Source organism: Boleophthalmus pectinirostris, unplaced genomic scaffold, assembly GCF_026225935.1.
Source record: "Boleophthalmus pectinirostris isolate CB_2022bp ecotype Guang Dong unplaced genomic scaffold, ASM2622593v1 HiC_scaffold_22, whole genome shotgun sequence".
Classification (NCBI taxonomy): Eukaryota; Metazoa; Chordata; class Actinopteri; order Gobiiformes; family Gobiidae; genus Boleophthalmus; species Boleophthalmus pectinirostris.
Genome location: NW_026571190.1, coordinates 34,401,673 through 34,417,029, shown reverse-complemented (window position 1 = coordinate 34,417,029; position 15,357 = coordinate 34,401,673). Strand labels below are relative to the sequence as shown.

General features: G+C 39.8%; 1 protein-coding gene across 1 annotated transcript; it reads left to right on the top strand.

The window, feature by feature from the left end:
* The first annotated feature begins 396 nt into the window (after positions 1 to 396).
* On the top strand, positions 397 to 14,837 carry gprin3b (GPRIN family member 3b). Its single transcript, XM_055158792.1, is given in 3 exon segments — positions 397 to 472; positions 10,340 to 11,108; positions 11,110 to 14,837. Coding segments are annotated over 2 exon segments (1,515 nt in total). The 5' UTR covers positions 397 to 472; positions 10,340 to 10,424; the 3' UTR covers positions 11,941 to 14,837.
* Positions 14,838 to 15,357: the final 520 nt, after the last annotated feature.

Here is a 15,357-nt window from a genome sequence, read left to right as displayed (position 1 = left end):
GCCGACCGCTTTAGGACGCAATCCAAGCGGCTGGGTTTATAAGTAATCGATCTGGGGTTCTGCTGGTGGTGACCCTCGTTTCCTTTTCTCTTTTTTCTCTGCATCCCTGCTCCGCACTGCACGCTCTAGACGGCTCAACCTCCCTTTTCCTCACCGTATAGCTCTCATTTCATTCACACGTTTCGTCTATGCGCGCTTTTTCTTCGTGCGTAAAAAGGACACGTTCGGGACAGCGGTGACTCATATGTGGCCACAGAGTCTCTCATCTCTCTCATTCAAAGCAGCTCGGGATGTGAAAATGAGGAATCGATACCTCCACGGACCCTTATCGCGATAGAAGGCGTGGTTTTCTGAGAGCAGCTTCGCTTTTTTTTTTTTTTTTTTTTTTTTTTTTCTCGCCCCGTTCGTTAGCCTTCGTTTTTTTACGGACACGGACTGAAGTAGTGGCGCCCCTCGGTCCTCCCTTCAAAAGGTAAGATTTCCTTTCGCCATTCACGCGTATTTTCTGGCTTCACCTGCGCGTTTTTGCCTGCAAGGTCACGTCAAAATCTCTCACCGAGCCGTGCGTACTGTACATGACATACATTGGAGCGAATCCGCAGACGGTGTCATTAAGAGCGCGCTGCAGGCTCCCGGAGAGAGCACGGGAGCTGGGGCGGTTTGGGTAAAGCTGGACAGGTCTCATCACGGGCTACGGATGTTTTTCTTCCACAAATATTTACTCTTTGACAACAGACGAACGCATGATTAAAAAAAAAAAAAAAAAAAAAAGTAGGACTGCACACACGTAGCGCGCCCCACCAAACAGACATCATCATAAACACAGATTCGTTCAGGTTTTTGGCAACACTGGATCATTTTTCTAACCACTGCAGGTCTCACATTTATGCGTAATGTTCCGTAGACAATTGGAGCATGATTGGTGCGCTCTGGCTGCTCGAGAAAATAAAAAAAAAAGAAGCAACTATCCAGATTGTGTTGAGTAGAATTGCTCATTAATAATGGTCCCGCGGAATTATGCGCTGTTGCTGTCTCCCAGATCTGCTTTTTGGTCCCTCTGTGTGTGTCTGTCTGTGTGTGTTTGCATATATGATTAAGTTCTCATTACAATTCCATTTTGTTCTGCACTAAAGTTGCAGAGAATTCGGGTCTGTGCTGTCGCTTTGTGCCAGGTTGACCTAGATGCTTGCACAAAGAGAAGTCAATCTCAACAAGAAGCAAGACGGGAAATGGTCAAATGTAATATTCAGTGTGTTGTGTTTGGGTGTTGTTTTTTTTTTTTTTTTTTTTTCCTTTTTTGAAACACGGTGCTCGCTTCTCACTAATTATACAATGAGGAATAGATGCAGTGACACGCGATCAATCTTTAGCCTATGATTTATTGGCCACACTGGGCTGGCTGGTGTGATCTCAGCTATTGGGATTAAAGGCGACTCAAATGTAAAATATAGAGGCCTACATACAGTTTATATAAATACGTTTGGCACAGCTACAAAAGAAAAAGGTGCAGTGTGCAAAAACTATATCGGAAACTACAGCAAGGTGTTTTTGAATGTGTGGATGAAACAAAACGCGACTGCAGAAAGGTATGTTTGAAAATATTTAAGGCTAAAACAACATTATAACAAAGAAAATAGCGTATTCCAAGCTGCTTTTTTCAGCATACTGTCATTGTTTAATAGGGTTTGGCATTATTAAGTACTTTTTACTTCAGACTAAACCCTCTCGGTCATGATCCATAGGGTTGTAGTGTATGTTTTGTTTTGTAGTGCTGCAAAATGACCGAATAAACTACTACGACTACTACCTTTAATTCTTTTTCAGTGCAATACACACAAGCAAAATGAAAAAAAAAAACAAACATGCTGGCAAGAAAAGTTCCAAAACAATGCTTTAAGTACAACATAAGCAGTCTAGACTTCTAACAATAACTGAAATATCTTGATATTGTATGGTTAAAAGTCTCGCAATAATATCGTGGGCTGTCACATTATATCGAATCACAAGTTCCTCTGCTTAAATGCATGGTTTTATAGTAGCAGCAGCTTATAAACATTGGAAACTACATATCCCATGATTCATTTCAGTGCAGACAACATGAAAAAATATGTTTTTAACTTGAATTCTTGGGATTATGACGGAAATAATAATCACCAAAATCTTGTCAAGGTATTTTAAAAGCAAAAAAGTGGCCTGTCTACAATTATATCAGCCTCTTCAAAATATCGCAATAAATATGGTACCGTGAGATGCATATCGTGATAATATCGTACCGAGAGATTTGGATATGTATACAGTTAAACCAGTGATGATAACAGCTCTATACGGTGAAAACTCTGCTGCACAATGGAGAAAAAAGGCAAACTGGACTGTTCCAAGATTTTATTTTAGAATAAACCAGATTAATCAGGAATTTCTTGAGATACTTTTCTTTAACTATAGGCCTGTCATGATAATTACTATATCACCTTACCATTTGGATCAAGATATAAGCCGAGATAGTGGCTGCTAGTCTGATTCATCAGCTGGTTTCACTTTGTAGAAACCATCTGACCTCGCAGCATTAGGATTCGTTCTTTTTTTATTTAACCAGTCTCTGCTATTTGGTCGTGATGTATGTAATGCACCACAGATTTTTCCCAAATCCCGTAGGAAGAAGGGCAATATCGTCTTTCCCCTTGATAAAATTCACCAAACATTCTCTTTGTTCCGGCTTTAAATCCTCGATCTCGGGAATCATTGACAACACAGAATGTCTGACTCTTCGCTGACTGGCTTGGCAATGTATGCAAATTTCTATTTATTGTTTTTTTTGCTATAGTCAAATGAATAATCTCAACTTAATTTACCATCTACTTCAAGACAAAAACACACACGAAACATTTTTTAAAATATATATCTGTATAAATCCAAGCGTTAAGGTGTTAAAATTCAATACACAATAGATGGAACAGGGTCAGTATTTAAACATTTTTGCACCTGAAGACAGCTTTTTGTTATTTTTCTGTGCCATGATCAGATCTGAGCTGTAGAGGCTTGAATAAATAAGTTCTATGTTTCATGTATTTATTGTAACTCGTGTTCGTTAAAGGTGCATTGTGTAACTTTTCTGGTGGAGAGTTTTCCGTCACCTGTTTGTTTCTATGGATATCAAACTTTGAAATGTTATGATTTAGTCGACCTTTACACTTTGAAAATCTCGTTCAAAGTAAACAACAATCTCCTGTCAACATCATTACAGACTATGTTCAAAATGCAAAATAGCCAGTATGAGCTCAGACATACGGCCATGTTATTAAAAATAAAATCAAAACAAACATGAAATTTTTGTGTATCTGTTAAAGGCGACGAATCTCTGGAACAATTGTACAGAAAACCTAAAATTGTGCACCAATCTCTTCCACTTTATAAACAAGTTTAAATGTTTAACTCTGGACAGATACATGAATTATAAGACTTAGTTTGTGCTGTAGTACTTTGTTGTACTGTTTCTGATTTGTTTGTTTCCTCTTGTTGTATTTATGAAGATGAACTGGTGTCAAGATGACGCTCTGATAAAGGAATAAAAGGTCGGCATTGGGACTGTAACGATATCCAAGACTCACGATACGATATCATCACAGTATGAACCTGATGATACGATATTTATTCCGATATTTTGTGGAGGCTAACTTTTTCCTCTTGAAATCCCTTGACAAGATTTAATCCAAAGAACTAAGACTTAAAAGTGCTTAGAACTGTTATTTCTTCATAGTCTGCACTGAAATGGAGCAGAGGATCATGGTCTATGTAGTTCCCTCTGTTATTGCTGCACCATAACCCTTAATTTAAGCAAAGAGACTTGTAATTCGATATATTGTGATGGTCCATGATATTATTGTGAGAACTTTGACGATACGATATCACGATATTTCCGTTAGTGTTACATCCCTAGTAGGCATAATAAAGTTCAAGCTTCAGCCTACACCTTTTTGTTCTGTGTATGTTAAATATGACTGTCTGTGAAACAATGTCAGAATATACCTGTGACCAAAATCAATCAATTAATCAACCAATATGTCCACAGCAAAAAATGGAGTGTTAAATTTGACTCTCACAGAATCAACTTTAACATTTTCTCAGAGTTTATATGAGTCCAATCTGTTCTAGAGTTAATTTAACATTTTTGGAAATGTTAATTAAGTAACACTGGACCAAAGTTCCTGTTTTACCCCAAAATCAAGAGTTATATTCACGTTTTGAGAGTAAACAGATAACACTTTGTAGAGTTATTCTGGTTTAGACACACAGAGGTGTTTTATTTAATTTTAACTTTATTTAAGATGAAATTATTTACAAAACTGGTTCAAACTGGTCTTCTCTCACAAGAGTTTGAAGTGGTGAATGGGAGCAGTCAAATTAACACCAAGAAAAGTTGAATTAACACTAAGAGAAGTTGAATTAACACTAAGAAAGTTGAATTAACACTAAGAGAAGCTGAATTAACATTATTGGAAGTTGAATTAACCTCAACCACATCAACTCTGACAAATAACCCCAACTCAAACCCCCATTTAACTTTCAAATAGTTAAAATAACACTTTTGGTGTTAAAAACAACAGATATAGAAATATTTTACCCTAAAATTTTAACCCTCCAGTTTTTGCTGTGTCATTGCTCTGCCTGGAATGTTCCACAGTGTGACATTAAACATCTCTACTTTACATTTATTCAATTACAGGTGGTTTTATAGCTCAAAAATACCTAGAAAAACAAACATTCTGACTGTGAGCGGGGGTCGCCTCTCCACAGATCTGACCTGTAACTTGCTCTGGTTTGGTCTCCATGAAGAGCTCGGCAGTAGCTCAGTTGGTAGAGCATTCGCCCACTGATCTGAAGGTTGGTGGTTTGAATCCAGCTCTTGACTTAAACAGGTCTCGGGTTGAGCGGTCAGATCCACTGACCCACAGGTTGGCTGGTGTGATTCCAGCTCCCACAGATGAATGCTGTCATTGTGTCCTTGGGCAAGACACTTAACCCACCTTGCCCACAGTGTCTGGTGTGTGAATGTGTGTGTGTGAATGGGTGAGTTGTTCCTTGTTGTAAAGAGCTTTGAGTGCCTTGAAGGTGGAAAAGCGCTATAGAAAAATGTGACCATTTACCAAGATACGATGAATGATTAACACGATACTGTGAAATATTCCAGAAAAAGCAATAACATCTCCAGGGAGAAAAGTGTTTGATGGACCCTCCACCAGAAAAGTTACACAATGCAGCTTTAACAGTGCTGTACGTCTAGAATAGGTTTGAGGGGAAATCCTGCTTTAGGGTTATTGTGTGAGTGGCATAATTGCGTTATGTCAGGAAACGGCATGCAGAGAAACTAAAACCACATCCACTCTGTTTACTAACGGACATGTTTTGTGGTTTGTTAAGTCAACATTTTGCAGCAAAAGAAACAGGTAGAAGGTTAAATGAAATCTGCATGTCCCAAAAGAAGATTGTATTTGTTATATCTTAAACTTTCCATATTACGCTGTTTTCTGATCTATGTTATAATGTTTCCTCATCACAAACAGACCTGGAGTTGTGGGTTTTTTATTCATTCACACTCCAGCATATTTAGGCTGAGTTCTTCTCTCAAACTGAAAATACTCTGTTCCTTCCACCTTGTGATGTCATGTGGTAATACAGTGGTCCCCAACCTTTTTTGCGCTAGTCCTGGTTTAGTCTTGGTTTTAGACCTGGTTTAGATGTGGTTTAGTCCTGGCTTAGATCTGGTTTAGACCTGGTTTAGGTGTGGTGTAGTCCTGGTTTAGACCTGATTTAGACCTGGTTCAGTCCTGGGTTTAGACCTGGGTCAGTCTTGGTTTAGATCTGGTTTTAGACCTGGTTCAGTCCTGGTTAAATCTTGTTTTAGTCCTGGTTAAATCTTGTTTTAGTCTTGGTCTAGACCTGGTTTAGACCTAGTTTAGACCTGGTTTAGTCCTAGTTTAGATCTGGTTTAGACCTGGTTGTCATGGTTGGGTCTTGGTTAAATCCCATTTTAGTCCTGATTTAGTCCTAGTTTTAGACCTGGTTTAGTTCTGGTTAAATCCTGTTTTAGTCCTGGAATAGAACCTAGTTTAGACCTGGTTTAGACTTAGTTGAGATGTGGTTTAGACCTGGTTTTAGACCTGCTTTAGTCCAGGTTTAGACCTAGTTTAGACCTGGTTTAATCCTGGTTTTAGTTCTGGTTTAGTTTTAGTTCTGTATGCGAACTTGAGTTTGGGGCCCTCACAATAATGCACCTTTTTTTGCTTTATTTTTTAATATATTTATTGTCTGTTTTCCCCATTGTTCTTGAGTCATGCACATCTTTATTTATTTGAATTATGCTGGATTGAAACTTGTCTTATTAGTTAGGTCGCCTACTAGATTACCAGAACTGGAAGTAGTTGTATTTTTTTTTTTTATTTTTTTTTGCTAGTACAATTACATTTTTGTTTACATCCATTACATATGATTATTATTATTTTTCTTATGATTATTGTTTGAAAGGAAACAGCTCAAATGAAACAGGAAACGCACACCTAGGTGTTTGTAGAGGTGCAAATGCAAGGAACAGTAAAAATGAAAGTGAAAACACACACTGAAATGGCCGATAAAAGTAAACTTCTCTTATTTAATGTCACACTGAGAGAAAATTAAATTGCTTTGAAGCCTCGCCCATTAGTGGCACTGAGGGCAGTTGGCTGGGGGCTCCTCCAGGTTTGGGGGCCCAAGACAGTCGCCTACTTTAGCCTAATGGTCGCGCCGCCTCTGGACATCACAAGGTGGATCAAAGCATTTTAAGCTTTGGAGACGTCGCCAGATTAATAATAAAGAAATACTCAAACATGTGAATGAAACAAAACACAACTCCAGGTCTGTTTTTGATCAGGTAACATGTCTTAAAGCTCAAAAGGGCTAAACCAGGTCTAAAAACAGGTCTAAAACGAGGACTGAAACAGGATTTCGCCAGGACATAACCATGCTGCCGAACCGCCCACCGCGTCTCCTCCCATACGCAGCCCAAGTCCTTTCTCCATGTTTGATAGAGCTTAAGAAAGCAAAGGTTCCCATCCTGCGGGACATGCAGGCAGGACCAGGACAAAATATCACAGATGCGGGCGGGAGTGGGACTGAAAATTACAATTCTTTGCAGGAGCGGGCGGGAGCAGGGCCTGGTTTAGTTCTGGTTAAATCCTGTTTTAGTCCTGATTTAGTCTTAGTTTTGACCTTGTTTAGACTTGGTTTAGTCCTGGTTAAATCCTGTTTTAGTTTTGATTTAATCCTGGTTTTAGACCTGGTTTGGACCTGGTTTAGTTCTGGTTAAATCCAGTTTTAGTCCTGGTTTAGACCTGGTTCAGTCTTGGGTTAGTCCTGGTTAAATCCTGTTTTGGTCTTGATTTAATCCTGGTTTTAGACCTGGTTTGGACCTGGTTTAGTTCTGGTTAAATCCAGTTTTAGGCCTGGTTTAGACCTGGTTCAGTCTTGGGTTAGTCCTGGTTAAATCCTTTTTTAGTCTTGATTTAATCGTGGTTTTAAACCTGGTTTAGACCTGGTTTAGTTCTGGTTAAATCCTGTTTTAGTCCTGGTTTAGACATGGTTTATACCTGGTTCAGTCTTGGGTTAGTCCTGGTTAAATCCTGTTTTAGTCTTGATTTAATCCTGGTTTTAGACCTGGTTTGGACCTGGTTTAGTTCTGGTTAAATCCAGTTTTAGTCCTGGTTTAGACCTGGTTCAGTCTTGGGTTAGTCCTGGTTAAATCCTGTTTTGGTCTTGATTTAATCGTGGTTTTAAACCTGGTTTAGACCTGGTTTAGTTCTGGTTAAATCCTGTTTTAGTCCTGGTTTAGACATGGTTTATACCTGGTTCAGTCTTGGGTTAGTCCTGGTTAAATCCTGTTTTAGTCTTGATTTAATCCTGGTTTTAGACCTGGTTTGGACCTGGTTTAGTTCTGGTTAAATTCTGTTTTAGTCCTGGTTTAGACCTGGTTCAGTCTTGGGTTAGTCCTGGTTAAATCCTGTTTTAGTCTTGATTTAATCGTAGTTTTAAACCTGTTTTAGACATGGTTTAGTTCTGGTTAAATCCTTTTTTAGTCCTGATTTAGTCCTGGTTTTAGACATGGTTTAGTTCTGGTATAGTTCTGATTTAGTTCTAGGGTTAGGGTTAGGGTTAGGTCTTTGCAGTGCGGAACTGCCTACCTTAAATTATTCACATTTCATACCAGCAGTTCATATTTGAGTCTTGATCCATCAGGTTAAATTCCGTATTCTTCATTAATAGTTTAGATCTGGATTGTTTTCTTGTTGTATTCGAGAGGCGAAGCATTGGTTGTATCTTTTGAATCTTTTATGATGGAAATCAGTGAGACAAAACCAGTTGTTGCTCATAAACCGAGCCGTTCTACTTGTGTCAGCATATCCTCCCACTAAACTGAGGGGTGGAAGATTGCTCCCTGTATAGAAATAACACTACCGCTGTGCTCTTGGGCAATGCACTTATCACCCATCGTAATGAATGCAACTTTATTATGGCCCAATAAAGATGACACAGAATGAATGCGCTGTGACTGTGTGATTGTTGGAGGGGCCATAACCGCAGATTTAGTGTTGACGTTATATTCAAGAAAAGTGACGCTTGTGAGCTAAAGGTGCATCGCGTAACTTTTCTGGTCACTATGGAGATGCTGTTGCGTGGCCTGGAATTTTTCACAGTTTGATATTAAACTTATTTATCTTCATGGTGACAAGCAACATAACAATTTACAAGTTTGATTTGTGGAAAGGTGGCCCGCTTACAGCAGAATCCGTATTTTTTACTGTTAAAAAAATCACCTATAATTCAATAATAAGGGTGTTTAATGCCATACTGTGGTACATTCCAAACTCCCCAGCATATCTCCATTGACCGATACAATCAAGTGCTGGACAGGAGAAAAGTTACACAGTGCACCTTTAAGTACCTAAGCCGAGAGGGGTCACAACAAACGCAAACGCCGCAACAAGTACAAATGCGACAACACAACAAAAAGCCACAACAAACCAACAAAAGCCACAACACAACAAAAAGCCACAACACAACAAAAAAAGCCACAACGGAAATGACCGCGAGACTCTATTTTAATGCAAACGCCGCAACAAATACAAACGCCGCAACACAAACGCAAATGCCGCAACACATTAAAAAGCCACAACGGAAGTGACCGCGGGAGTCTGTTTTCCGACGGACCGATCAAGCGGCAAGTGAAGAAGAAGAACTACAACGTGAAACGAATAATGATAAAACAATAAATTACTTTTACTTACGTTTCCAACTTCTCGGTTCCTTTACTTTTCATGTTGTAGATCTTCTTCTTCACTTGCCGCTTGATTGGTCCGTGGAAAATAGAGTCCCGCGGTCATTTCCGTTGTGGCTTTTTTTGGTGTGTTGTGGCTTTTTGTTGTGTTGTCGCATTTGTATTTGTTGCGGCATTTGCATTTGTTGTGACCCCTCTCGGCTTCTGTATTTAAGCCATGTTAGAATGTTGTTACCTCATCAAAAACATACCCAGAATTAAGGCTGTGCAACTGATAAAATTTTTATCACAATTTAGATTTGTGTGTCAAACGATCTCCAAACTCATATAATCGAGTTCAAACAATTTATAAAGCTTAACAATGTTTATGTTGGAATATTTTTTTAAATAATAAGTATATTTTAATTTTTAATATACAGATTGTAGAACAGCTGGATATTAATTTATTTTGGATACATTTATGTTTTTCTATACCTTATTTCATGTTCAAAGTAAATTTTATTCATTTTACGTTTTATACATCGCAAAACTGCTCTAAGGTACATTTTGGAGCCTATATTTATTTTCAATTTGCTCAAATTATCAATAACAAAGTGCTTTATTTTTAGAGAGAGAAATACTGAATAAATGCATCGTGTAATTGTGAATAATCGTGGTTTCAGTATTGACCAAATTGATAGTGATACTGATTACTCTGAATTGCATTTTGTTTCATTCACACGCTGAATAATCCTGCATTATTAGTCTGTCTATATCTCCAAACAGCTGCCTTTTACCTTTTGTTAAGTAGATGTTGTAGCCCAATTCCTGAAATTATCCAAATGATTCTAGTGAAGGTGTATGGAGTTTAAAAACACAGTGGAGCACTTCCTGTAGGTGGAACTAGGACTGTTTGTGTATTAAACATGTGTGAATGAAACAAAACACAACTCCAGGTCTGTTTTTGAAGAGGAAACGTTCTAACATAGATCCAAAAATAGCGTAAATTGAAATAATGCTTCCTCTGTGTAATCATTCTTTTCTATTTTCTTCTTATAGGAGACGGAGCAGCAACTGAGGCCACCAGACTCATCCGTTTTCATTTCTGGATTATAATTAACTTTTTGAAAAGACTGAATCCAATATGGGCACCAACCCAAAGAGGACAGTGACAGTGCAGATGGTTCCTCAGCTGGCCTCGGTGGACACGCTGGGCAATAAGGAATCCAACGCCAACTGGGCCAACGAACCTGCCCTCACGCCCCTCTGCCCAGACCCCATCCTCGCCGCGCCGGATCGCACATCGGACACCGTTTCTATGGATACCGCCAATATCACCGCGTCAAAAATAAGCGCGACGAAATCGGATGGGACGGCCGGCACGGTTGCCGCTGACAAACCCACCAACGGGAGCGCGGGGGAGGCCGTCGTGAGGGCAAAGGAACACCAACCGGATCTGTCGTGTGTCGTAAAGGATGCGAACGCCAACACGACAGAGATGAAGTTGGATACACAGATCAATGACTGTAAGGTAAAAGACGCAGAAGAGGTAAAAACGCAAATTAGCGCGGGGAAAAATGTGTCTAGTCAAAACGGAAATACGGATATACGGGATACAGACATGGCAACGCATGACGAATTTATCTCATCGCCGCCGAAGCAAAACGTGGAATCTGCGGTCACAGCTAAAACCGAAACCACAGCTACTCCGAAAACTTCCACGCAACAAACCACCACTACGTCTTCGCAAATCACCTCCGCCGTCGCAACGAACCAGTTACCCAGCAGCGATCCGAGCCCCCCAGCGGCCGCGAAGGTGGGACCGGACCCAACCCCCGACCCCCAAGCGCTACACCGAAGCGTCCACTATGACCTCAGAACCTCCGCCGGCGCCGCCCGCACAGCGCCACGACATGGAGGTCCAAGCCGTCGCCCACACGTGCACGAGAGGCGTATGCACCAGCCCCAGCTTGCTCCCTTACGCGCCACGTCCGAGCATAGACGCGGGGGTGAGCGCCGGCCAGTTTGGGACGGATTCGGATAAGCTGACGGTGGAGGCGGAGCTGTGTCCTCGGCAAAGCGGCGGCGACCTGGGAGCCAAACCTAAAGACGGTTCAGCGGCGCCTCTATGCAACACGCAGCCAGTCTATCAAATCAACATTGAACACAGTAAACACAAAGAAGAAGCTGGTAATCAAAAAGAGACGAATGCTGAAGCGCCCAGTTCTAAATCGGAGGGGTCCCAAGAGAAAGGAAAGGTCAGTGCCCAGTCCGGAAATGCTGAAGCGTCAACAAGCAAAGAGGCGAGCAAGGAGGTGGTAAGCAAAGAGGAGAGCAAAAAGAGTGACGAAGAAGACAAACAAAAAGACAAAGGCGTCCAAGATGTAGTTTGGGACGAACAGGGGATGACATGGGAGGTGTACGGCGCGTCCGTCGACCCCGAATCGCTCGGTTTCGCCATCCAGATCCACCTCCAGTCGAAAATCAAGGAGCAAGAGAGGAAACTTATAGCGCAGGCGTCTATAAGGAAGTCTATTTCGGACTCGCCCCAGCGCAGGAAGAGCAAGAGAAGGCAGGGGAATTTTTTCAGGTCAATGCTACAAAATGTGAGAAGACCCAACTGCTGCGCGCGCCCCACTCCGTCCTCCGTCCTGGATTAGCACCCCGGGGCGCCGCGGAGGGCACGGCCAGCTCCTCCTCCTCGTGTGATGATTCAAAAATGCCAAGCGAAAAACATTAATGGGACAAAAATGGGCCCTGTACTGTAAGTAAACTGGAATGTTGTAGCATAAAAACGAAGTACTACTATTTGTGATGTTTCCGAGCAGAGAAGACAAAAAAGTAGGTTATAGAGAACAAATTGAAGACATATTTTATAGATATACATATAGTCTATTATGAAAAGAACTTTTGGAATAACAAAAGGCAATAATAATGAAATAGTAAAACGCATGTTAGTTACAAAGACAGCTAAAGCAAAGAGGGGGTAGGCCTGCCACGATAACACATTCTGAAGCTTAATATATTGAGAAATATTGCGATAAATTATATTATTGAAACTTCTTTATGCCACTAAATCGGTTTTTAAAGGTGCACTGTTTAACTTTTTCTCATGGAGATGTTATAGCTTTGCCCAGAATGTCCCACAGTACGGCATTAAAGTCATCTATCTCTTGCACTGATTCAATTACAGGTATTTTTATTGCTCAGAAATATTTCAAAAAGCATGCATCTGTGCTGTGAGTGGGCTGCCTCTCCACAGAGCTGACCCATAACTTGGCCTGGTGGTGTAACTTAAGTGTTTTAATGGAGATCCAAAAGTTTAAGCACCAGAAATGTTATGCAATGCATCTTTACATAGATAGTATCATTAAAAATCAGCAGGGATAGATCAATATATTGGTTGGCTGATATATTTTGCCGATATTTGGGCTTTTTAACATATCCAGTGTTGGGGAGTAACAGATTACATGTACCAGAGTTACATAATCAGAGTACAAATTATGAGTAACTGTATTCAGTTACAGTTACTGTTTCAATGAGTGGTAATTGGATTACAGTTACTTTGTCAAAATTAAATGGATTACATGGCGGTATTTTCCTGTTTTCACATTTTGGGCTAAACCAGGACTAAACCGGGGTCTAAACCAGATCTAACCCAGGACTAAACCAGGACTAAACCAGGTCTAAACCAGGTCTAAACCAGGACTAAACCAGGACTAAACCAGGTCTAAACCAGGACTAATCCAGGTTTAAACCAGGTCTAAATCAGGATTAAACCAGGTCTAAACCAGGACTAAACCAGGACTAAACCAGGCCTAAACCAAGTCTAAACCAGGACTAAACCAGGTCTAAACCAGGTCTAAACCAGGTCTAAACCAGGTCTAAACCAGGTCTAAACCTAGGTCTAAACCAGGTCTAAACCAGGAATAAATCAGGTCTAAACCAGGACTAAACAAGGTCTAAACCAGGTCTAAACCATTTCTCTATCAGTAATATGTTTAATATGGTTAAGGAAATACTGGGCTTTTTGTGTCTTTTAGCAGACAAAACATCTTCGTCTTTGCTTCTCTACAGCAAACAAAAGTCTGTTCATGGAGACTTGGGCTCAACAGACAATTTGAAGAGAACAAACAAGAATTTTCAGGATGTGGTTGCTACATCCATGTAGTTTTAAAAAGCATGACAATATGAAGTAATCCAAAGTATTCAGATTACATTACCCCCCCTTAAAGTAATTTAATGGATTACGTTACAAACTACATTTTGGAGTATGTAATCTGTAATCTGTAGGGGAATACATTTTAAAAGTAACCCTCCCAACACTGAGCATATCAGATATCAGCCTTAAAGGTGCATTGTGTCACTTTTTGGTTGGGAGTCTGTCACCTTCTTGTTTCTATGGATACGTCATTGCTCTGCCTGGAATGTTCCACAGTATGACATTAAACAGCTCAATTACACGTGGTTTTATAATTCAAAAACACCTTGAAAAACTGGCATTCTGACTGTGAGTGGGGTCGCCTCTCCACAGATCTGACCTGTAACAGTAACACTTGGTTTGGTTTAATGCCATACTGTGAAACATTCCAGACAAAACAATAACATCTGAGGAATGCATTTGACGGCCCCTCCACCACAAAAGTTACACAGTGCAGTTTTAAATCTCCAGCGTAGATCGATATTTAATTTCAGTCGATATCTGCTGCCTAAAAAATACACACAAAGCTTTATTTAAACACAATTTTTTTTACAAAAATATGAGTCCAAAAGTGAGACTACACAGCTTTCTTAAAGGTTTGTGATAAATAAAAAGTGCTTTCGGCGAAGTTGTAGTAAATTTAAATGACATAACATGGAGAAAATAATCAAAATAGGTCCTGGATATCGGCGAAAATATATCGACAAAGCTTATTGGCCGTCATTTTCTCTGGATTCTAAACAATCTGATAATTACTTAACCATAAAGGTGACTTATTCTACCATCTACAGCTCAAATCTTACCATATTATGACAAAAAATAACTAAATTCTCGCCATTATTGCAAAGAAAAAGTTCCCATGATAAATACTGAACCCCAAAACATATAATTCCAGCTTTTATATATTACATACTTACATATATATATATATATATTTATATACATAAATCTATACTGTAATTATCGTGACAGGCCTAAGAGGGGGTAGATTTTGTTGTGCAACTACTTTGTTTTTCGTTACATTCAGTGCATCGGATACGTGTTTTTGAGCTGTATCTGGGCTCCGTATAATATTGATAAAATGGCTGTAATGTTTTTTTTTTTGGGACATTTCTTCCACTGATGACATCGTGCAGAAAAGGGGCTGTATACATGCACTGTTCAACCTGGTCTCCCTTGGGTTTCTATTAAAAATACAAAGAGACTCTTGTTATTACTGTGTGTTTAATTTACACTTCAAATGGTTTTCTTACGGGAGTTCTTTAGAAGGAAAGCGACTTACAGCAACAAAAAAATACAATATAATAATACTATTACTCACCATGTATTGCACATTGAAGTATTTTCATGAGTACTGCTACCCACATACTGCTGTTACTGCTACTACTACTACTACTACAGCGATTAATATTACACCATTTCTTCTGCTAATGCTATGGCCTTTTCTATTACCCTACTAGTACTACTACTACTACTGCTACTTGTACTACTACTACTAGTTATGCTATTGCTACTGCTACTACTGCTGCTACTACTGTTACTGCTACTATGACTACTACTGTTGTAGCTGCGACTGCTACTACTACTGCTACTACTACTACTACTACTGCTATTGCTACTACTGCTACTACAAGTGCTATTGCTTCTACTACTACTACTGCTGCTACTGCTTTTACTGCTACTACTACTACTACTACTACTGCTGCTGCTGCTACTATTACTACTACTACTACTACTATCCTACTTCTACTACTACTACTACTACTACTCCTACTGCAACTACTTAGCCAATTATTACTGCTACTAACTTACTACTACTACTACTACTACTAAGCCAACTATTATTAATACTATGCTACTACTACTATGACTACTG